At 37.0% G+C, this 23,564-nt stretch overlaps 2 protein-coding genes across 3 annotated transcripts; one reads left to right on the top strand and one right to left on the bottom strand.

Moving 5' to 3' along the window:
- The first annotated feature begins 243 nt into the window (after window positions 1–243).
- LOC148877714 (putative E3 ubiquitin-protein ligase RING1a) lies at window positions 244–15,830 on the top strand. Of its 2 annotated transcripts, XM_088942672.1 has the most exons (10): window positions 244–820; window positions 953–995; window positions 3,138–3,196; window positions 11,937–12,018; window positions 12,185–12,305; window positions 12,402–12,443; window positions 14,243–14,758; window positions 14,865–14,972; window positions 15,082–15,315; window positions 15,397–15,830. In XM_088942672.1, the coding sequence occupies exons 1-10, from the start codon at window positions 685–687 to the stop codon at window positions 15,427–15,429; spliced, it is 1,374 nt and encodes a 457-aa protein (XP_088798798.1). In that variant the 5' UTR covers window positions 244–684; the 3' UTR covers window positions 15,430–15,830. The 2 variants fall into 2 exon arrangements, with proteins under 2 accessions (XP_088798798.1, XP_088798805.1); XM_088942679.1 differs by lacking the exons at window positions 244–820; window positions 953–995; window positions 3,138–3,196 and adding an exon at window positions 3,572–6,736.
- Window positions 15,831–19,498: 3,668 nt separating this feature from the next.
- On the bottom strand, window positions 19,499–20,384 carry DYL1 (dormancy-associated protein-like 1). The gene is made up of 3 exons (XM_088942660.1): window positions 20,234–20,384; window positions 19,934–20,150; window positions 19,499–19,753 (listed from the first exon to the last, which is right to left on the bottom strand). The coding sequence occupies exons 1-3, from the start codon at window positions 20,337–20,339 to the stop codon at window positions 19,717–19,719; spliced, it is 360 nt and encodes a 119-aa protein (XP_088798786.1). The 5' UTR covers window positions 20,340–20,384; the 3' UTR covers window positions 19,499–19,716.
- Window positions 20,385–23,564: the final 3,180 nt, after the last annotated feature.

The raw sequence follows: 23,564 nt of genomic DNA, 5'->3' as shown, positions 1-23,564 counted from the left end.
CAAAAGAACGAGACTACATGGTAGCACAATAGCCGTTGCTGTCCCGGTCTAGCTCAAGCAGTCGAGCTCTCACCCAGTACCCAAACTCTCCACCGATGCTCAACCAGGAACCTTGCCACGTGTACAATTACAAACCCAAATGTCACGTGCACAGCGCGTGTCATCTACAACCACAATTCCAAATCTACCCTCGTCTTTTTCAAAATTGGAAAAAAAAAGACACCCATCCTAAATTTCCAACCCACGTACAACAAATAGAAAAAGAGAGCAAAAAGACAAGGCCGCCGGTGACTCATCTTTAAACGATTCTAATCTGAAGACGCAAGTCGTATTGAATTACCAAATTGCCCTCAATCGACAAGGCCGTCCAGCGAGCCAAGGGCATGAGAGAAGCAAGAAATTGAGTGCATGTGCTCGTCGCCGTAATAAATTGATATATAATTCCGGCAAGACCGCTCGAGCTCGCTCTCTCGCTCGCGAACGCCCCCCCCTCTCTCTCTTTCTATCTTCTCTCTTTCTCTCTATCTCTCTCTCCCCTCATCTGCTTCTCTTCCTCTCTCTCTCTGCATCCTTTCCTCCTGCGAAAGGGAAGCCATGAACACGAGGTAGAGAGTTGCGAAAGCTCGGAAGAAGGAGAGGAGCCTTCGCCTTTCTATTTTCGTGTTCTTTCTACGGGAGGACGCAATGCCTGCCCAAAAGCGTTCTTCGGAGAATCTGGAAGAGGAAACCCAACAGCGGCATCACTATCAACAGCAGAATCACCACCGTAACCAGCCACAGAAGGAAGAACCGGTGGACGAAGATGAGGATGGAGGAGAGGGTACGTATTCCATCTCATCTCATGTAAAAACAATCAACTTTCGATTGTTTTTGGTTTCCACGCAGGAATTAAAGCTTGTTTTTCCGGTTGCTATTTTCGTTCATATTGTTTGGTATCTTGTCTATTTCTCAGATTCCGATGGAAGTCCTTCATCTAGTGGCGGGGACAAAGACGAGTACGTTCTCTCATTTCCTTCCCCTTGTATTCTCTTTTGTGTCCATTGTTTTTGTTCTTGTGTTGTATGGGTGGAGGGTGCGTATGGAGATCTCGATGTGCTACTGTTTTGCTTATCGTCTTTGGATTTTCGTACCAACTTTCTTTTTCATAGCTCCTTTGACTTGAGTTTTCCGTAACTCCTCTGTTACGGGAAGATGTTAGCTTGTGATGAATGTGGGTGGTATCTTCGTCTGGATTTGGATCTTGTCGACGGTGGTTCTCGTTTTGACGTCTTGACTCTGTTTGTTTTGATTGCATGCTTTGATCTATCTATATTTGGTAGTTCGAATGCTTCCAATTCAGGACTTTCTTTTTGTTTTCACAGCCCAGTCTTTAAGGTTTCTTCCCTTTCCTCAACCCTGTAGTTACGATACTGGTTGTCAACCAATTGAGCTACATGCTCGAGCGAACTCATGTCATGGGTAGTTATGCTTCAAACTGAGCACGGAGGAGTAGCCCATTTGAAGTACGTTGTCTTCAGTAATTCTGTTAAGGACGGTTGCAGTGATTTATGGCACGAAGAGCTTCATATAAACCCATCGTTGTTCTGGCTGAATTGTTCAGGAAATTGGTGAATGTGTTTGCGCGGATCTTTCATGGACTGAGTTACAGTCTTATGCGACAATTATGGGAATTCCTTACTATTTTCATTTCCCCCTTTTAATTAAAGCACAATATTGCTTTTCATACGGGGAGCTTGTCTTTATACATATATCTGTGGATATATTATTTTTTCTCTTTTTTATTGAAAGAGAATGTAGAGAAATTCGATAAAAGGGGAATCATCTAACTGCTCAACTTGTTCTTGGCTTTTCAACTTAAATTACTGAAACAAGATTTACTGCTTGGTCACTTCTTGTTTTGTTCAGTGATATACTCACTGTTGTTTTAAATGTATCAATATTCGATGCTATATGAACCGGAATGTGTATCTTTTTTTTCACACTATGCATCTCTAACACAACTATCTGAAACAATGCTTGCTTTAAACCATTGTTCTCTTCAACTGGATTCAGTACATGGTCTTTTTCTGTGATCAAATGTTTCAGTTGTGTTCTCTTTCGGCTTGTTTGTGTCAGTTGTATGTTTGCCGGTTAATACTACGAGAGGATCATACTGCTCTGAGAACTGTGTGTACTGCCTTTGGAAATTACTTCATGTTTCCAGATGGTAGTCCAGGTCCATATAACATATCTCTGCATGTGTCATCATTGGTAACCGTAAAGCCATGCACAGGGAAACGGTGTCAAGTGTCTTTTCAAAAGATTCTATACATGTTTTTGTCTATGCTGAGTGGTGGTCTTTACCATTTATTTACATTTATAGTTTACATTGGTTTCACTTTTATGTGTAAAGACGTGTGTTATAATAATTGTCTTTCTAGAATGTATAAAAATGAATAAAAGGTAGATTATTTGCTTTATGTATGTTCAACAGATATCGCTATTTTAAAATCTATTTTTGTAAAATATCGTTCAATTCAACTTCATTACTCTTCATCATGCAAGCCTTCAAGCCTTACCCCAACATTTTTGGGGCCAGATGCATTACTCTCCACCATTTCACTTTGTTAATGTGGTTAATCTAGCAGTCTTTTCTTACTTCCTCATTCTGATCTTTTCTTTTGGCTTTTTCCAGAGTCCTTTAGCACTTGCTTCTTGTTGTCCTTGTTTTATTTTGTTACCCTTGACCAAGTAATTGAATTTAACTTATATTCTCTCACCTATTGATGCTTCATGGAATCATATGCTACTAGTATGTATTCATGCATGATCTGTATTTCTGTATGAATGTATACAAATTTACAATCAATTTAGGGGATTTTGAGATAGGATTTGTATAAGGAAATCTCTTTTCTGATGTAAAGGCATTCCTTAGATGCTTAGCTTGTTGTCTGGTGGGGGCCATTTACATATCTTCTTTCTCTCCACTTCCATTGAGCTTTCTTCTATCAATGAGATTAAAGTTATGGTTAACACAAGTATAAGAAAAGATTGCTAAAATTTTTGTTGGTTTTCTTCTATTCAATTAAACAACCGATGATCATATTTTATTACGTGTTTATCCTAATTGGTGTTCGTGTCTTGCTGCTTGTTTGCAGATATGTTTTAGTGAAATTGTCAGACATACGCAAAGAAGTACAATGTCCGATATGCCTAGGTATGGTTATTTGGGTAGTTTCTTGATAAAATTTGGTGCCAACAAATGCACTGGTAAACATAGAAGTGCTCAATTTATGTTTCACTAAGAATAATGGTAATCACTTTCATTCTATATGATGACATGCTTAGATATTTCACAAATATAAATGGGAAACATTGCATCGTACACATTGGAAGAGGAAGATACACCATAACTTATCAATGTGTACTAACTCTACTTCACTCTTTGAAGATGAGTTTTTTCCCCTTTTTTTGATATGGTTTTTTTGTACATTATTTGGTAGCCTCTGATACCAGTTACCTGTTCATGGTATTGTTCATCTGCTTAAGCACTTTTTCTTTGGTAATTACGGTGTCAACTCTTTTTTTTTTTTTTTTTTTTTTTTTTTTACAGTAAGATCATTTGAAACTCACATGGATTTTGACTGTATAACCTACAATTCTACATTAGAACCTCTAAACCAGTTATTTTTTATTAAGTTATGAGCAATGAAAACCCAGTTAGTCTCTGCACCTGTTCTTCGCTTACAGAATTATATTTTGGAATTTGGTCAAGCAATACTTTTATTCATTGCTCTCTTCTACAAGATTAGTTTATTCCTGGTAATGTGTACTTGCTTCTTGTGTCTTGGAGAATTTAGGGATAAGCTCCTTTTCATAAAATCCTATCATTGTGCTCTTTTTCAGATCCACAAGATAGAAAATAGTTGCAGGTTTGCTTATTTGGCTTAAACCATTTCTGTTTACCATGATAACTTGATACAACTATGATGACTTGATACCCAATGATAAAAAATTTGATTACTTGATACCTGTATCATATTTATCTGTTGTTGGTCATGATATGTTTTTGCCTTTATGGTACTACACCAGCTACTACATGGACAAGCCTAGGGATATGTATCTGGTATTACACCACCTACTAAGCTACTACATGGACAATAGAGTTTACCACTTGTACACTAGAAGCCTGAAAAGATATAATCAAGTATTCAAGTGTGACATTAAGTCAAATAACTGGTGTACAATGGCTCTCTAACCTACTTATTATGGAAAAAAATTTAGTATTGTTTCTGAAAAATTTTAAATAACCTAAATAAATCATTTTCTAGTTAAGGCTTTAAAACAAGTCTCCCTTGACAAAACTAAATAGAAACAAGAAGTGGCAAAGTATGGAACTAATTCTTATTTGACTCTATTTGAGTCACATAAATTGTATAAGTTGTAACATTTTTTTTTTGATAATTGAAAAATAATTTCATTAATGGAATAGAATAAGCTGTTACAACATCCCTTGGAGAGGCACGAGGTGCAGCCTCTCCTAGACATTATAGGGAGACAAGAAAAAACAAGACAAAAATTACAAGCTTGCTCAGAATAGCTTTTCCCTAGATACCCCTTGTTTGGCAAAGAAGTTAGTGAAAGCATTTGCCGACCTACCTGCCCATTGGACTCTAATTGTCACGTGTCCTGTTAACCATTTAAATTTTTTCATAAGACCCCTATAGATCCAAGTAACTGAATCAGGGTTCAGCAACCAACCCACAATCACCTTAGAGTCCCTTCTATCAGTAATTTCTCTATCCCAAGTTGGTTGGCAATCTGAATTCCTTGTACAACAGCATACAACCCAGCCCTTGTTGAATCACCTACTCCCACTGGGCCTGAAAACAGTGATAAGATATTGCTCTCAGTTCTCAAAACTCCTCCAATCCCTCCTGACAATCCTGGGTTGCCTTGGCTGCTCCAATCAAAATTCAGTATAAAGCCTTCCGAGGGAGGTACCCAAACTGCTGCAGATCTATTTTTCTTCGAGGATATGTTAGCTATTACAGCCCAGCTTCTCCAAAAGTCAGCAAAAGAAAAAGGATTAAATGAGTCTAGGGTTCTCAGCCAATGTATGGCTCTTGTTAATAATAATATACACTCCTTCATTGCTGAAAAGGTTCTCTCCTTGTCAAGAAAGGTTCTAGCATTCCTTTCTTCCCAAATAATCCACAATGTGGCTACTCTAAGGCATTTCCACATGCATTTCCCTTTTTTTGTCGGCAAGACAAAGGTAGACGAGCTAAACGACGACTTTACTTCAGATGGTAGAATCCACTTGCAACCAAACAAATCAGAAATCCAATCCCACAGAGCTGTAGCAGAGGGGTAGGAAATCAGTAAGTGGCAGCAGTCCTCACTATGAGTCTTGCACAAAATACACCAGTTTGGGGGTAGACACAAAAAAGGCCTTTTCCTTTGCAAGTTTTCCGAAGTATTAATCTTACCATGATACACCTCCCAACAAAAGACAACTATTTTAGGGGGAATAGGCTTGGTCCAAACTTCTCGCATAGGGAAAGACCTAGACACATCACTAGAACACAAGGATCTGAAGAACTTAGCACAAGTAGAAGAACCTTGGGAAGTGGGGGTCCATACTCTCTTATCAAAAGAAGAAGGGTCTAAACAAACATTGCCAAGAGAAGAAAGCAACTTAGTGACACAAGGAAGTTCAGCCTTTCGCAAACCTCTACGAAATCCAAAATCCCAGTTCAAAGAAAGAGGGAGGGCTGGAGGGGAGAGAAAAGAGGAAATAGGCTCTTTTTTTATAGAGGGTAAGAGAGTAAAGAGAGGGGAAAAGGTCTTTGAGAGGCATATTACCCACCCTGGTATCTTCCCAAAATAGACCCAGGTATAAATTGTAATATTCATGAATCAAATTTTAGGATTCAAAAAAAATCGTAAGATTTTCCAAGAAAAGCATTCAGGTATAAGGTTCAAATAAAAAATCTTGGGGTTCATAATTTGATTCAATTCGTGAATCGTATCTAAATTGTAAGATTTTATAAACATTGGTTTGGTTTAGGCCATGCTTGGTTCAACTCTCATTCTTTCTCATTATTACCCAAGATAAAATTCTAAAATGGCCATGAATAGGCTTGTAAATGGAGCGAATTTGAGTCGAATATGGCTTGATTCGAATACAAAACCGATTAAACAAGGGACAATTCGAATTCGATTTGATATTCGACAGTTTTTTAAAATAATTATCCGAATTTGAATTCGTCGAATAAGTCGAATATCCGAATTTGATTGACTGTAATATGTTAAGTTTAACCACTCAAACATAACTTAACTAAACAACATAAAATGAATTCGACTGGAAGAATATCGGAGACGTCAAGGATAAAGTCTGCAACTGAGAAGAACGAAGATGAGAAAGTCTGCAACTGGGAAGAACATCGGAGACGTTGAGGGGAAAGTCTGCAACTGGGAAGAACGGAGACGCTGAAGAGAAAGTCTGCAACTGGGAAGAACATCGAAGACGCTAAGGAGAAAGTTTGCAATCGGGAAGAATGGAGACGCTGAGGAGAAAGTTTGCAATCGGGAAGAACATTGAAGACACTAAGGGGATGTCTGCAACTGGGAAGAACGGAGACACTGAGGTCTACAACCAGGAAGGAACGGAAACGCTAGGAGAGGATGGAGACGATCAGATGAAGATGGTGAGGAAAGGATGGAGACGATGTGAAAACAGTGAACTGAAAAGGTAAAGCTAAAGGATAGGGCCGATAGGCTGTAGGCGGGCTTCTCCTGCAAAATATTAAAAAATCAATTTTTATTTCAAAAGGTAATGATAGCTTTTGTCTTCATTGTCTTTTCACTCACTTTTTTTTATTAAAATAATATTATATTGAGTGATTTTACCGAAAGCCATTATGCATTGTACTTCTTAATATATTTCTTCATAAGAAATCAATATTTATGAATCATCGTAGATATTGTGAAATAAATATATAATTTATATATTTATAATATTGTAATCGAATTGGATATTTGTCGAATCGAATTATGTTATATCCGAATTCGATTCGACTAACTAATCGGTATAAAAACATATTCGACTTCGACCGCTCATTCAATTTGAATATCCGAATTCGATTTGTTTAATTCGGATCTCAAATTTGAATTCTAATTTTCGAATACCATTTATAGGCCTAGCCATGTTTGCTATGAACCAAACACTTCATTCCTAAAAAATGAATTCTTTTCAAACTGGCAAGTGCCTTATGTTGCTCATTTCCATTCTTAAAAAATGTTTTAGCGGTCATAAACCACCGACCTAGGTCTCCAAAATCGTTGGCATAGATGTTTACTGGTGGATGGCTGGTAGTCAATGCCCGTTAGCATAAGCTTCCATGGCAATCCACCAATAAACATTTATCATGGTGGTTTTGTAGACCTAGGCTAGTGGTTTATGACCACTGCCATAGAGTTTTTTTAAAGAATGAAAATGAGCAAGATGGGGCATGATTATTTTTCATGCTCCAGGTTGCCTCAATTTTTATGCTATGGGCTGATTTTTCATTCTGAAAAGAATGAGGCCCATGGCAATAATTTTGTAACCAAACGCTTTAATGTTATTCATTCTTGCCCAGAATGAGCAAGAATTTAAAAAAGGAGGTCTAGAGCAGCAAACCAAACATGGCCTTAGTGAATTCTGGCTGTGGCCAAGTCTCTCTCTCTCTTAATTCTTCTTCTAAGTAACCTCTCTCTTTGCTACCTTTGCACTTGCTTGTACACCTCTATTCTTCATCATTAATCACCTAAGTTCTCTTCCTTCACCTTACAACACTCGCCACCAAATATTAAAGTTGTAAGACCCCCTAATGAAATCAGGGGCATCTCCCCCTATACGTCAGGACTCAGGATACGTGTATGGCTTTTATCCCTATACAGCATAAAAAATTAACCCCTACTTGAGAATAAAAATTTCATGCTTTGCCAATCATTTTAGAAAAGCTTAATCTATCAAAATCAGCTAAAGCAGAAGACTGAGGAATTTTTAGGTGTTTCATCTTTCTGTCACTTGTTGAACCTTTGATTCTCTTCCCATTGAAATTATCCTATTTCTCTCTCAATAACACCCACATATTGCAAATAGTCTTAAATTCATAAGATGCATCCTTGTTTTCTGAATCACCTAACTGGAATCTAGCCAAGACTATCGATCCAACTAAATCACCTAACTGGAATCTAGCCAAGACTATCAATCCAACTAAATCACCTGTGTTCATACAATGCCTTCCAAATAATTTGATAAAGTGCCTCCATATTTGGGTTGAGGAACTACAATGGATTAATATATGTGGAACTGATTCTTAGAATGCTTCATAGGGCATATGAATATTTCTAATATCATGACCCCTTGAAACTAGATCATCAATTGTCAAAGCTTTATACAGATAAGCTATCGTATGAAGACGCGAACCTTTCATGTAATGTGGAGAAAGCAAATCTAGTGCCATGAGGATCTTTATTTTTCCCCTTCTAGCAATGCTGCATAAGATGATTAGACTGGAAACAGGTCATTGGGATAAAGGGCCACTACTCTATATTGGTCCTAGCTATCTGGGTTCTTGTGGGGTGGCCACTTTCAATCTCAAACCCTTATTCTCACGCTTGTCAACCAGAGATTTACCATACACCAAACGATGGCCCCTAAAACATGTCATTAGGATCTGGACCCCCATATTTCTTCTATCTTCCCAATCAATAGTTTGTTGAAAATCATCTAAAAATGCAATCAGGAAATCAGCCTCCCAGTTGGTGATTGGCAACAAGGCTCCCTTGATAGCCTGAACACCATGAGTTGTGAAAAAGTTCCTGTCTAAGTGACCAGACACCCACTTTAGTGATGAGGCTCTAACCTAGGCAAGAAAAATCACAAGGTGAGCTCTTTATTATAATATCATTACCATATCTGAATCTTATTAGAATGCGTGTTGATTCATCCTATCATATATTTATATATAGTAAATATGCTTTGCTTTAAAATTTTACTATTGAAACATGAAAGATCCAAGAGTTCTAAGAAGGGAAAAAGAAAGAAAGATGATAAGGGTAAAAACGTGTTTCTTCTTTTCTAATACAATTACTTTCTTATACTAAATAGGATAGGGTTTTTGCTCCTTTTTCCATTTTTGTTATTCCCTCTTAAATTTTTTTATTACTGCAAAATTATAGCCCTCTTTAGTCACTATTATTTTTTCAACATGCAATTGTTGCATTAAATATTTTATTTTTTCCTTGTAAAATTCTATCACCCAGGGAATGTCCAAGTACCCATCTAGGCAGGTAGGTGTTCCACTATAAGATTGACCCATATATCTTGATAACTATGCTCCCAACCATTAACCAGGGGATCCAAATGACGTGATTTCCAATGATCTCATAGCACTCCTGCATAGAAGCATTGTTATTCACTACTATTTCTTATAATGAAGGGAATGATTCCCACAAAACATGGCTATCACACCACTTATCCTCCAAAAAGGTAACATGACTTCCATTGTCAACCTCAAAAGATATGTCTTCTGAGGATCTATGGATTGATTAGTAATTCCATGCCAAAAACTTTAGCCATATGGTTTCAAGGAAGTGTTTGATTCCCATCCATGTTCTTGGCTGTCATGTTTGCCTGCTATCACTTACAGAAGGCAAACTCCAAGCCTTAGATTGCTGTCTTCTCTTCTCTTCTCTTCAAATTGTACAGACCAAGGATTACTTCTGTCACAGTTGGATGTCTAGAAACATATACTTGATGTGTGATCAGATAAAAGACCCTTATAACATAGCTTTGATACTCTGTAAGCTGTTTTGGAAGAGAAAGTAGAAAGAGAGAGGCTCATGATTGGAAAGGGCCATCGTTAAGTCAACCAGCCCAAGAGAAAAGAGATTCTTTATATTAAAAGATGGGGAAACTATAGTATTACCCTTCTAGTTACAGCACATACAAAGAGTCAAAATAAAGTGATAAAACACATCTGGATATACAGAAATAGTGTACAACACTACAAAACTCTAAGTTCTCCTATTTTGTACAGATTCATGCATGCATATATTGGTTTACTTTATCTAATTTATCTATTATGCTCTTAGTAAAAAGGCCATTACTTAGTTTAGGTCCCAGCTATCCAGTGTCTTGGGAAGGGTGGACTAGATGCAGACTTGATCTCTAGCATTAGCACGAAGTGACAGCTATTTGACTTGAACCTGTGTTTTAACACTTGTCAACCTGAGACTTCTACTGTCACACCAAGCAACAACCCTTGATTGTGCACTTTCTTAATGACTTATTTAAAAATGGAAATAAATTGGGGTAAAAGGGGATAATCTAATATCTGGGGTTTATGAAGTTGAGAAATAGAATGGCTATTTTCTCAGGCTCCATTGGCAGCTTTGGTAACTCCATAAGAGCACAACTGTTAGCAATTCAACAAGGGCTGAGGCTGGCCCATAGTCTAAATTACTGGAATTTACTAGTGGAAGGAGATGCTTATGTTTTTATTGGCCGGATGGAAAAGTATCGGGATCCTGTCAGTTTAGGAATGAGTTCTGAGAAATAAAGAAATTGGAGAGAAAGTTGGGAATTACTTACATGTGACTCCATGATAAACTGTTTGGCTGATGCTCTTGTGAGACAAGGAGTGGGTTGGGGGGTGATCCCTCAAGAAAGGGATTTGTAATGTAGAAAGAAAGAAAAGGGGGGGGGGGCTGGGATTGGCCAATTACTGTGGAAGATCTAGCTTATCTCTTTGTACATCATTCATTACATTATATTTAATAAAATTTGCTTTGTTACTGATTGAAAAAAAAATTAAAGGTTCTAGTCGGCATTTGACAATAATGTATGTAGTTTCTCTATTGTTTGGTTGTTTCTTCATCTGAAAGAATTCTGGATTGATGGATTTCTTTTTAGAGGGAGGGAATGGTTCTTGATTATGTAAGATGCTGATACTACCATGTTAAATGCTACATATTAAGAGAACTTTATAGAAGCAAGTTCATAACTATTAAAAATGTCATTGTGTTTAACAAGCTATTGGAGAGGGTATATCACTTAAAAAACTGAAGGTATAAGCATTAGTATATTGGACAAATTACTTGTATCCATGGCCTGGATACTGAGAAGTCAAGGGTCACTCTCATATTGCCTATATCAGTGTTTGTATGTGGTTAGTCTTAGTAATAACTAGACACAACTCTTCTAAAACACTTGCTTAAACTTGACTCAATACTCTGAACTAGAACTTACATGGAACAAAACCCTTTATGGACTTTGTCCATCTGTGTATATGAAAACAAATGTAAAATCAAAATAAGTCAAACGATGGACAAAACATAGGCTCATCAGGCAAGTGCCACACCTCTGAAGTCTTCAGTTAAATGATAAGAGTTTGAATTTGTTTTTAACCAACTCGCAGGATTTATAAAACCAACTCAAAGAATCCCTCTTGGATTTGGATGATGTTCCAATTTGAATGAAGCTTTAGTTGCTGAAAGTTGAATAGCTAATCCTCTCCTATGTTTGATCTTAATCAAATGCTTGAAAAGCAATCTAGAACTCAGTGAGCAACTCTTTTGCTGTTTTTTTTTCAAAATTTCAATGTAGAACTCAGGTGCTAGACCTTATTATTTACTGATCTCCTCAACATTAGTAGAATGAATTGCTAGTATTTTGAGATCTTTTGTGTTCATCCCTAGTAATTTGAATCAAGGTCAGGAGCAATCTTGATGATCTGACAATTCTATAAGCTGGTTTGCTAGTTTGTTTCTATTGTGGGAGTGGGACTGTAGGGAACTGTAACTACCAGATGATTTTCCTTGAGTTGTTTTCCTATTTTCCCTCTTAATGACAATATTCTGGAAGAAGAAAAATCTAATGATTATTCTATTTGTTTGGACAGGAATAATTCGGAAGACAAGAACCGTAATGGAATGCCTGCATCGGTTTTGCAGAGAATGCATTGATAAATCAATGCGACTGGGGTATACCATGAAACTACCAAGTTCTGTCTTTATTCAATACAATGACATGCTGGAATTAAAGTTTCCATTTTCCTTATATGTCTTTATTTGGATTGCATCTTAAAAAGAACTAGTTGTTGACATGGATCTTATTCTTATGTGGATTGCCACCTGGTTTTTGCTGCAGGAACAATGAGTGTCCTGCTTGCCGCACGCATTGTGCTAGTCGTCGTTCTCTGAGGGATGACCCAAATTATGATGCTCTAATTGCAGCTTTATATCCAGATATTGATAAGTATGAAGAGGAGGTAAAAATTGACTGCAGTATTTATTCTCTGTTGTATTTCTCATTGTATGCCATTCATCTTATGAGAATCCATTCTTTGCTGAACATCTGGTTTCAGGAACTGGCTTTTCACGAAGAGGAGAAGAATCGCAATAAGCAGGTGAGATGGTTACAAAGCAGCCTTACATGTTTGCGCATGCTTAACTATTATTACATATGTATGTATACATGTATGTCTTTATGTGCATCTCCATTGTGAATGAAGAGCACTGTTTCTTGAAATATGAATGCTGTATTTCTTAACTTCCCAAATTGTGCAAGACAATGTAAAAAAAAAAGCTGTACAGACCATCTTACCATCTGATAAGTCAATGCATTTGATGCAAAAGATGCCATTCTTGGATTGGTGGGTAAATTAATTGGACATCAGGATGAGTGAACCAAAGAATATTATTGCAAATCTGATATTAAAAATTCTATTTCTAGTAGTAATAGTTTTACCTTTATAGTGATGAAATTTAGCTTCTCTTGGGATCTTCTACAATCATTGAATATGTACATGCGTAGTTGGGCCATCCCTCATAGTAAATTAACAATATGCTAATTGCAACTTGTTTTTCTTTTTGTAAGATTGATGTTTTATTTATTTTTGATGGATGGACTGATGGTTAATTGAAGGATCAATCTCCCCTCCAGAAATGCACCCTGAAAATAAGAGATGACATTATTCATTACTTTCTTCATCCACAGAGCCAACACCTTTGACAGAATCTTTTAAGCACTGCCAATTAAGCTTATTGTCCAGTAGTCTTTTATGTTCATTGCCCCTCCTTTTTGAGATACGAGGGGTATAAATGTCGAGTTCAAGCTTCTTTCTAAGGATGCATTTTCATGGAACTCCATTAATACCTTCATTAAGTCCTCCTTTAGGAAATACCAACATCTCTTAAAGAACAACATAGTGAATCTGTCAGGACTTGGTGCTTTGTCTCCACAATACCATCTATAGCCCAATTTGCTTCTTAGGTAATGTTGTTTTGAGTCCCATTGCTTGCTGATCATGGATACAACCAAAATTCAGCCCATCCAGATGTGTTGTCACCTTCCGTTTTTCTTTGTACAGATCTATATAGTAGTTGGAAATCTCCACCCTCAACCTCTCCTCCACCATTCTTTCATTTATCTCTAACCTTTTAATGGTGTTCTCCCTTATTCTAGCGTCTGCAAATTTATGAAAGGGCAGCCCTGTGCACGAGGCTCCTGCCAACGTGGGATCTGGGGAGGGATAGATGTATGCAGCCTTACCCCTGTAGATACACAGAGAGGCTGTTTCCAAGATTTATGAAAGAATATTGTTTTATTATCACCTTCTTTCATCCATTGTACCCGAGCCCTTTGTCTCCACTTGATTTCCTCTTGATCTCCCGATTTATTATACTTCCATATGTTCTCCCTTTGAACATCTATCTCTTCCCTCAATAATTGACCTCTTTAATTTGCTTGATCCATCTCCTTTATTGTTCCCGGATCCAGATATTCAGTCATTCTATTCTCGATGTTTCTGAAGTTCTCTTTCTTCCATCTCTTAATTTCCTGCTTTAGTGCTTATCTTTGTTAAATTTGCTTATTATTGCTTATCTTTGTTGTATTGAGGTTATGTTGTGAAAAGCCTTCATGTACCTATAGCCTATAGGCCTGCTGCCATTTGTTGTGCGCGGCATGATGTTTTTTAGTTTTGACCTTGGAAAATGACAATTTCAGTTCTCTGCCTAAGAACATACATGACCTTAAATTGGAAAACCTTTTCTCACGCACATATGCACATCCTCAGGTACAAAATGCATGCATGCTTACGTATTTGTTATATTCCCTATCATAATAGAGAAGATGCTCATTATTTTTGGAGGGATACCTTTGAGCACAGAAACGAGTAAACTATATTCTGTGTTTCTTGGACAGATCCAAGCATCTATTGCCCAAACTTTTCGAAGGCAATCAGAAGCACTTGGCAGGAGACGCACCACAGCTAAAGCCACTGCAGTTGCATTTGCAAGGAGATCTCAGGGGAACTATAGAAATTTAAGAGGGAGAAGAAGCTCCCGTGGCCCTGAAATTCAAGGATCTGACGATGATGATGATGCAAATGGTGATGGAGGAAAAGATTCATCTTCTTCTGATGAGCGGTTAAAGCCAAAAAGGTGCAGGAGATGGGGAGGACCTCGGTTCTCTCAGCCTTCTTCAGCAGCTGCCAATGCAGATGGAGTTGATGAAAATGATGATTTAGAAGTGAGCAGAGAAAGCACAGGTGCATCTCCTGGCCGTGTTGGGAATCCTGAAGTGCTAGCTTGGGGTAAGGGTGGTGTACGAAGCCACACGAGATATGGCAGTATAAGTGGTAGCAATGGTAAGAATGCCAGAAGCCGCCTATCTAGATTGGTAGATTACCTGCGAAATTTGGATGAAAATGAAGATGAGGTAGGTATAAAAGGAAACTGTTTGGTTATTTGCCTTTTGGGTTCTCGCCTTACACTTCACACTGGCATGATTACTCACAAATCACAATTGTGGTTTCTTTATTCAGTTGGATGTACATCTCATGCTTTTTCCTTTAGACAAACAAAGTACACCAATTTTGCAGCGTCCTTACCTTTGCTGCAGGCCAACACTGTCAGTTAGACACCTATGCCAAGTAAATACCTCCACCATCTTCATTGTAATTTCATTTTGTTTTCTAAATTTACTGAGATTTTATCCTACTTAACTCAACAATGGTGCTGGTAATGCATGTCTGTACACAGTATGTTGCTCTCCAGACTCCAATGCATGCAGAGGAAGTTGAAATACTGGTGGTAAAAGAACCCTGCTATAAAACTGCCGATGAATGTGGGTCCATGCTCGAACCTTCGACTTCGAAGGATCATCCAATTCCCAAGTTCCTGGTTGATCCTTGCAAAGATGAACTGCAAATATTGGAAGAACAGGAAACTCTCGCAGGGATTCAGGCTAACTGTACCACTAGTCAGGGCCATCTGGTGAGTTCTTGTAGGGTTAGCTATCCAAATGCTGTAGCATATTTTACACTTAAAATCCCTTCTGCTTTGCTATATTGTCAGGTTCTGGTGTATCGGCAGAAGGTGTCAAGTTAGAAAGGTTTCATGCTGAGCTTTCCATCTTTTTGCATGGAGTTGAGGCCATCACATTCTGTGTTTTGGAAGGTAGGTGTATATAAATACTCATACCCAGAGATCTGGAGCAATCTGGTTCTCAACGAGGATTGTTCTCATACTTGAAAATTGTTTTGTGGAGTCATTGAGAGTGAAGAGCGGTTTGAGTGGGTCTGGAAGAATACAAAGAGTAACAGTTTAGCTAGCGGAAAGGCATTTCCTCCATGTCCATGTTATACTATTGGCTTCCTCTCTGTTAATGATTCCTCTAGTGCTTTTTAAGTCAACTTTTGTACCCATCTTTGTTTTCTCTTCCGTGGCCACTTTTAGTAACAGTAGAAATATTGGTAAAGATGAATACGTTCTGATTGTTTGTTTGGCAAGGAGATTTCCTGCTTGAATGTTGAAACCTTGGACATCAATTGATGCTGGGATATATCCACGACTAACCTTCTCATCGGTTGCAACTAAGATCAGTCCAAATTCCAAAATCCCAATGCACCAAGTTCAAAGTATCGACCCGTATCGGCAGATACGTATCATGCTGGTGGCTTCCCGATACACCTCTACAGGGGTTGTATCGGGTCAGCCACCAGTTCAGAGGGTAGCTGGGCCTTAAACCGGCCCCTCTGAACTGATTTTGAAAAAAAAAAAAAGTAAAACATAAAAAAAAGCACTGACACAGGCCGATATGCCGGCCTGTGTTGATGTTTAGAACCTTGGCACCAAGAGCTCAAGAATAGTTTTTGGTTGGCTGGTCTTAGTGGGAGCCTCTTTTGAGGTTCACTATTGTTCGACAACTCTGATACTTCCTGGTAGGGGTAGCAATGAGCCGAGCTTTTCACTAGTTGTTCGAGCTCGAGTCCAATTCAGTGGCTCGATTAATAAACAAGTCGAGCTTGAGCCTAGTAGAGCTCGGCTCGTGAGGATCTCAAACTGGCTCAAATATATATAATATATAATAATATTAGAAAATAATATATATATATATAATAAAAATATTATAATTATTAATGGTTATAATTCTTAATTTTTAAATATAAAAATATTTAAAAATAAAATATTTAAAATATTTATAAAAATATATAATAAATATTTTTATAAAATATAAAACGAGCCGAGCCGAGCTCGAGCTTATAAACTTTGACTCAAGCCGAGCTCGAGCTCAAGGTTTTGGCTCGAACCGAGCTCAAGCTTGAGATTGAGCCTAGTACTATTTGGCTCGGCTTGGCTTGAATCCACCCCTACTAGGGCTGTTCATGGGTTGGGTTGGATCGGTTTAGTAGCATTTTTTTAATCGACCCGACCTGATTGGGTTACTTATAGACCAAACTGAAACCAACCCTCTATTAAGTAAAACTGACTTGGTTGGTTTGCGTCGGTTTGGGTAAGTTTGGGTTTCAATCAACTCCAAGCTTGCACGAAGTCAAAGTGCTAATATTATATATAATATTTTAGAATATATTTTCTGGAAATATATATTTAAAACCAAAACATATATACAAATATATCGAAATATATATTTTCTAATTTCTGGAAATATATATTTCAGAAATATATATCTGATATATTTCTGAATATACATTTTTTCAGATATATATTTATTATTTAAAACTAAAACATCTATATTTAACATATATTTTTTCACATAACTTGGTTCGGTTCGGTTTGGTTTTGGTTCAAATACAAGAAAACTGAAACTAAATCGAATTATCGGTTTATTCATCTTTGCAACCCGAAACCGACCAATAGTGAAGAAAAACCGGTCAACTTGGGTTGGGTCAGGCCGAGTTGGTCGGTTTGATCGATTTGGATTTATATGTGAACAGCCCTAACCCCTACTTCCTGGTTCTTATCGTTTTGGACTGAAACTCCACTTGGTACTCCTCCCAAAGGACCCAAACTAAGCCTTAACAGTTTTTCTGGAGTGCGATTGGACTTTAAATTTTTGCTTAGATTGAGCCTCCCATTAACCGGGTAGGGACTATGGGGTGCAAGTCGGTCGGTCGGGCTGGGCCAGGTTTGAGTTCAACCCAGGCCAAACCCCAAGAATTGGCCCTGAGGTCCGATTAGTCAATCGGGTCGGGCTTAGTTTGGGGTATGATTGGGCTGGATTTGTGCTAACTACAGGTTAAGGCCCGAGTTCAGCCTGAAAAATGAAAGTTTGAACTTTAGGGCCCAGGGCGAGGAATAAAAATACAAGCCCAGGCAACCTTGGGCTTCGCATAAAGAAACTGGCAGAGGGACCTTAGGAAAGTCAAAATTCTGAAGGGTTCATCATTCTAAACCTTCCGGCTTCCACACACTATATGAAGCAAACAAGAGAAAAGTGACTTGAGTTGTTATAACCCGTCGGGACGATCAAGAACATAGAGAGAGAAGACCTCTTCCATCAAGCAACCCAACAAATTTTAACGTATCTCAATTCTCAATACCTCCCCCAATCCCCAACACGTTGTATGTTCTTGTAGTGTTTGTAATTCAAACTCATCATTACTATGTAGTGTTTGTATATTTTGATCTTCAAAACCTGTGAAGATGTGAATGAAGGAAAGCTGGTAATTCCTCATTCTGGTAGAACGGGTGTCAATGGATCAGTTTTAGATTGAATCCTGTCCAGTCCAAAATTAATTTATTCAGATTGGATGGACCAATAAGACATATTGGATTGGACTAATCCAGTACAAAATATTTGTTAGATTAGATTGGACCTGGTCTGTCCATAACAAATTTATATTGTGTTAATGAATCGGGTTTGGATTAAAATCAATCAAATTCAAAATGAATTTGAATAGATTAAATGGTCCAGACATTGAATTGGACTGATCCAAATTGGTCCAAAACATTCATTGGATTGGATTTGGACTTATCCAAATTAGTCCAAACCATTCATTGGATTGGATTAGACCTAGTATTTATTATGGACTCACATAGGACTAGATCGGATTGGACCAAATCCAGTCCAATTGACACCCTTAGTAGAACCTCATTGGGAAATGATTTTATTTCAAGCTTTGTTTTGGATTGATTTTTTTTAATTTTATTTTTTAATTAAAATTTTTATTTTCCTAATGTTCCAGGGGACTTTCTGAATGTATTATATTTGGTTTAATATCAATTTAAAGTCTGGTTGCCTATGATTGCCTTCCATTTTTACCCTCGTGGTTTGTGGGCCTCATTTATCATTTGCACTGGTGCAAAATATGCGCGTGCAGTGCAAATGAATTGACAATTTAGTTATGCTTGCTTGCAATGCTTGGGTTTTTTCTGCCATTTGCAATGCAAATCAAGTAAAATAAGCCCTGAAACAAAATGAAACTCAAAGCACGAGCGAATCAGAATTTGCACTTCCATACAAAATAAATGATCATACTATGTGCAATGCAATGGAGTCGCTGCAACGATCTAACTTAGGGGATGTTTTGTACAGTTGTGTTGTATTGCCATGGGATTAATTAATACAAATTTGTGACAAATTTGAATGTCATTTCAACTAAAAAAATGTGTGATAAACATAAAATTTGACGTTTTAGGTGATCTAACTCAACATTTTTAAAACATTAAGAGTACAAAGTCTCACACAAAATTGTATTAATCAACAAAAACGAAAATATCAAAGCAATGCCACTATATCAATCGCATCCATATGTTTTCATCTATCAATGGAGGCCCATAAGCCCATTTAAATTTTGGATGATGACTCAAACAGCTCCAATAAATCAGATTATACTAATCTTGTTATCAAATATTAATCAAACCCCCCTTTTTTTCACATGCATTAAGTGGGGCCCATTCGAGCCCATGGGTTCCTTTTCGGTTTGGAAGGTTAGCTCAAACCAAAGCCCCGAACCCGAATCACTTCTGTTTTGTGACAGGGTCCGAGTTGATGGTGCTCATGTTGTATATCCATCCATCCATCTGTACAACAGGAATAATACGAGGACCATCATGGGCCTTAGATGGGCCAAGGCCTTGGACTCAAGTCTTCACCATATGATTAGACGAGAAAGAAAAGTCGGTGGATCAGGCGGCGAGCTCCGACAAAGTCATGGGAATAAAAGTAGACATTTCTCTTTCATTTAGTATTAAGTATTATACTACAGAGTCCTCTTAACATACATAATCATCGCTTAGTTAGAGAATAGATCCAGTGCTTAATTAACATAACCAGGAGTAGGGCTAGTTCAAGGCTGGCGTCCAAGATATTTACATGCACGGTGCACGGGTGCATCCTCTTGTTCTTGGATTGGAGGTGGCCCCCATGACCCATCAACGATGCTTGCTTCGGGTATCACCGCTGTAGAGCCTACACAATAAGTGACAAAGCAACAACAACCCATATTATCAAAGACAGACAGACGACCCAAGCCGTTGATATGTGAAATCCTGCTAAGCTTACCAGATCCAACGGCTAGGAAGAAGGATCTAGATCTACTACTACTACTAGGAGTTGCACGCATGCATGGTAACAGACGTACGTACGTACCAGTCATACACGGTGGGGGAGTTGGGCTGGGGCTTGTCGAACATCTCAGTGCCGAGGCTTTTGGTGGCCAGGTTGCTTCCGGGGTTGAACACACTCCTCCACACGTTGTCCTTCCGAGATGTCGACGGTGTGCTCGGAGTCACAGGGGTGCTCGGCGTTGCTGGGCTTGCCGGCATCGACAGTGATCTCTGGTACTTGCTTCCTTCTCCTTCCGCATCTACCAAACACACCACCATACTCTTCACCCTTCAGAGTTCAGACGACAACAACAACAAAGAAGAAGAAGAAGAAGAAGAGTACCTTTGAGGTTCAAGGGCCTAGTAGTGAGCTTCCTGAGCTTGCCAAGGCCATTGTCAGGTTGAGGCCCGGCGACCACATCGTCCCAGAGCTTCTCTAGCAGAACCATGGCGATCCTTCTTCTTCTATCTCTGAGCGCTTCTCTGACGATCTCTCCGCTTTGCTTCACTAAGGTTATATATATAGGAGTGGAGAGGGATGGGGTTCAAAAGAGCTAAATTTAAGTTTCTCCTGAAGAATCTGTCTGAGGTTTTACCGTTTCTTTATTCCCACTCCAACAAACTGAAAATAGGAAAATGGGTGAAGAGGTGGAGGATAAGGATGAAGACTCGTCCTCCTTCCTTTTTCCACTCTTTCGGGGCCCACACTCGTGACTGAATGGACACGTGAGCCTTACTCTTCTACGAGTTAATTGGGTTCTGTAATCCTAGAGAAAATGCAAAGAATTAATTACAGTGCCGACTGACTGTAGATATATATGTAGACCATGTGAACGAACGAACTTGTCCTTCTCAATGGAGAAAAAGACAAGGCAATGGCATCTGAAAGTTCTGGATAGGGCGAAGGAATATGGGATCTACCCACTCACCAAGGTTAAAAAGAAAACGGAAGCCTCTTTTGTTCTTTCCTTTTCCTTTTTAAACTTTGATTTAGAAAATTGGATTTAATGGGAAATGATCAGATGGTTAAAGAGGGGAATAGACAGCTGGCGATGTAGAGGGAATCACCAATTTGATGTAGAGTCTATGAATTTGATTAGATCTATCTCCACTGGGTTTGGAGAACAAAGGTAGTTTTTTGGCTTTTCCTATCTCCTTTTTTTTTTTGTTGTGGTTACATCTGGCAAAAAGTTGACTCAACCCGTGAATCGGATTCAATTCAATATGAAAGAATAGGGTTAGGGTCTCATATTTAGCTATCCAAATGTCAAAACGGTTCAACCCAGTTTGAATTTTGAGTCAATCTACTGATTTGATTGTCAAGTCTAATTAGGATTATTTATGCATTGTTAGAAATTTTTACTCTTTAATTTTTTTTTATTTAGTCTTTACTTTTTATTATTTACTCTTTAAATTGTTAAATGGTCAAGTTTTTTATTTTATATTTGGAATTTTAAGGTTAATTTTTTAATTTTGACATTTTTCATGTAATTTTTCTTTATTTTTTTTTAAATTTAATTATTTTTTGGGATGACCCGAATTCATCCATAGATCAACTCTAACCTGAACATTTAGGGTTAAGATCTAGCATTTGACAATCCAACTCGAAATTCAACCCAACTCAAAATCAACCTGAGACACCTTGACCCAACCCAAAATCAACCCAAATTACCTTGACCCACCCAACCCAATTGCCAGGTCAAATTGTAGTGTTTGTGTTTGGATGGAAGTTGCAGCACTTTTTAACACTGGGATGGACTAACACCCATATAATCATATCTCACCAATTGTATTGGTCTTTTCTCCCCTTCTTGCAGCGAGTTTTAGAGGACATGGTATGGAATTTTTAAAGACAATTCCACTTGATGGGAGACCTTATGGATTAGCTGCATCTATACTGTTTTTGTCTATTTTGGCTCATAAATGGATTGTATGTCTCACTTTTTTCTAAATATTAATAGATAATGTTTTTATTCAATTAGAAAAATAAATAAAAGAACTTTAAAATCCTAAAAAGTCTAACTTTGGAGGTTTAAAATCCACTAATTTCCAAATAGCACTCCAACCAACTCAGAGTGGGCACGAATTGAGTTTTTCATAAATTATTTGAGCTTGATTTGTAAAAAGTTTGATTAATTTGATTTGATTTAAACCGTGTTTCAAGTCGAGTTTAAGCATAATTAGTATGTAGATTTATTTACTAATTAAGTAGAGTTTAAGTTTAATAACACTCAACTAGTGAAACTCATAAATCTAGTCAAGTTTATATTATATATAATATTTTTAAATTTTAAATGTAATCATATATATTTTGATTCTTTTAAAGCTTGGCTCACTATTAAAATTGAACTGAATCAAATTTGATCTTCGTTATTTTTATCAAGCTGAACTCGAGTAGCCAATTATTCAGTTTGGCATGTGCTTGAATCCATCTCTACCCAAATAGGGAATTTGGAAAGTTGCACTATTTTTTCTTTGGGGTTAACTACAGGAAAATGGGGCTATAACTACGATTCTTTAGTTACGGTAAAAAAAAACCATAGTTAAAACATGGGATATTACCATGAACAATTTGATGTCCGTGGCAAAAAGTTGAGTTTTAGCTACAAACAAATTGTCCGTGGTTAAAAGTTTTTCTGTCCGTGGCTAAAAGATATTTATAGCCACGGTTATAATGTATCCGTGGTTATAAGTTAGAAAAGTAAAAGTTGAGCTTTTGGCTACGGACAATTTGTCCGTGGATAAAAGTTGAGCTTTAGCTATGAACAATTTGTTCGTGGTTAAAAATTATTCTGTCTGTGGCTAAAAAATAATTATAGCCACGGTTATAATGTATTTGTGGTTATAAATTACAAAAGCAGAAGTTGAACTTTAGCTACGGACAAATTGTCCGTGGTTAAAAGTTATTCTGTCCGTGGCTAAAAGAAATTTATAGCCACGGTTATAATGCATCTGTGGCTATAAGTTGCAAAATCAGAAGTTGAGCTTTAGCTACGGACAATTTGTTCATGGTTAAAAGTTATTCTATCCGTGGCTAAAGAGCTATTTATCACTATAGTCATGGATAACTAAAATTCCGTGGCTATAATTACAAAGTTAATCATCTTTAGCTACAATCATTTTATTCCTAGCTCATAAATAATAATCATAATTCATTTAGAATATTTATTATTAATTAATTACTTTTTTTATAGTAAATTAATAATTAAGAATTTATTAAAGTAAATGAATATAATTAATAATTAACAAATTATTAGCCCATTACTATTGCATAACAATAATAATTAATGATTTTTATTTAATAATAATTAAACTAGAAAATAAATTACTAATAATTTCATAAGTACATTAATAAAAATAAAGTAATTTCTAAAATAGAAATAAATAAGTATGAATTATTATTTGATTAATTAAAACTAATCATAAAAAATTAATTTAATTAATTAAGTAAATTAATAATTAATATAAAATAATAAAATAAATATGAAAACCACTAATAGTAAATTAATTAATTACCAATGAATGAAAATGATATTGATAGTTAAACTAAATTATTTAAATTCATAAATAAATTATTAATAAAGTAATAGTTATACAATATATATAAATAGTTATTAATTATTATTTTATTAATTAGATAATAACTAATAATTTGTTTAATAAATTATTTCAAC

Source organism: Nelumbo lutea, chromosome 1, assembly GCF_056320005.1.
Source record: "Nelumbo lutea isolate HS-2025 chromosome 1, American lotus-T2T, whole genome shotgun sequence".
Taxonomy (NCBI): Eukaryota; Viridiplantae; Streptophyta; class Magnoliopsida; order Proteales; family Nelumbonaceae; genus Nelumbo; species Nelumbo lutea.
The sequence above is the reverse complement of the archived record's forward strand: the minus strand, read 5'-3'. Positions and strand labels throughout refer to the sequence as shown.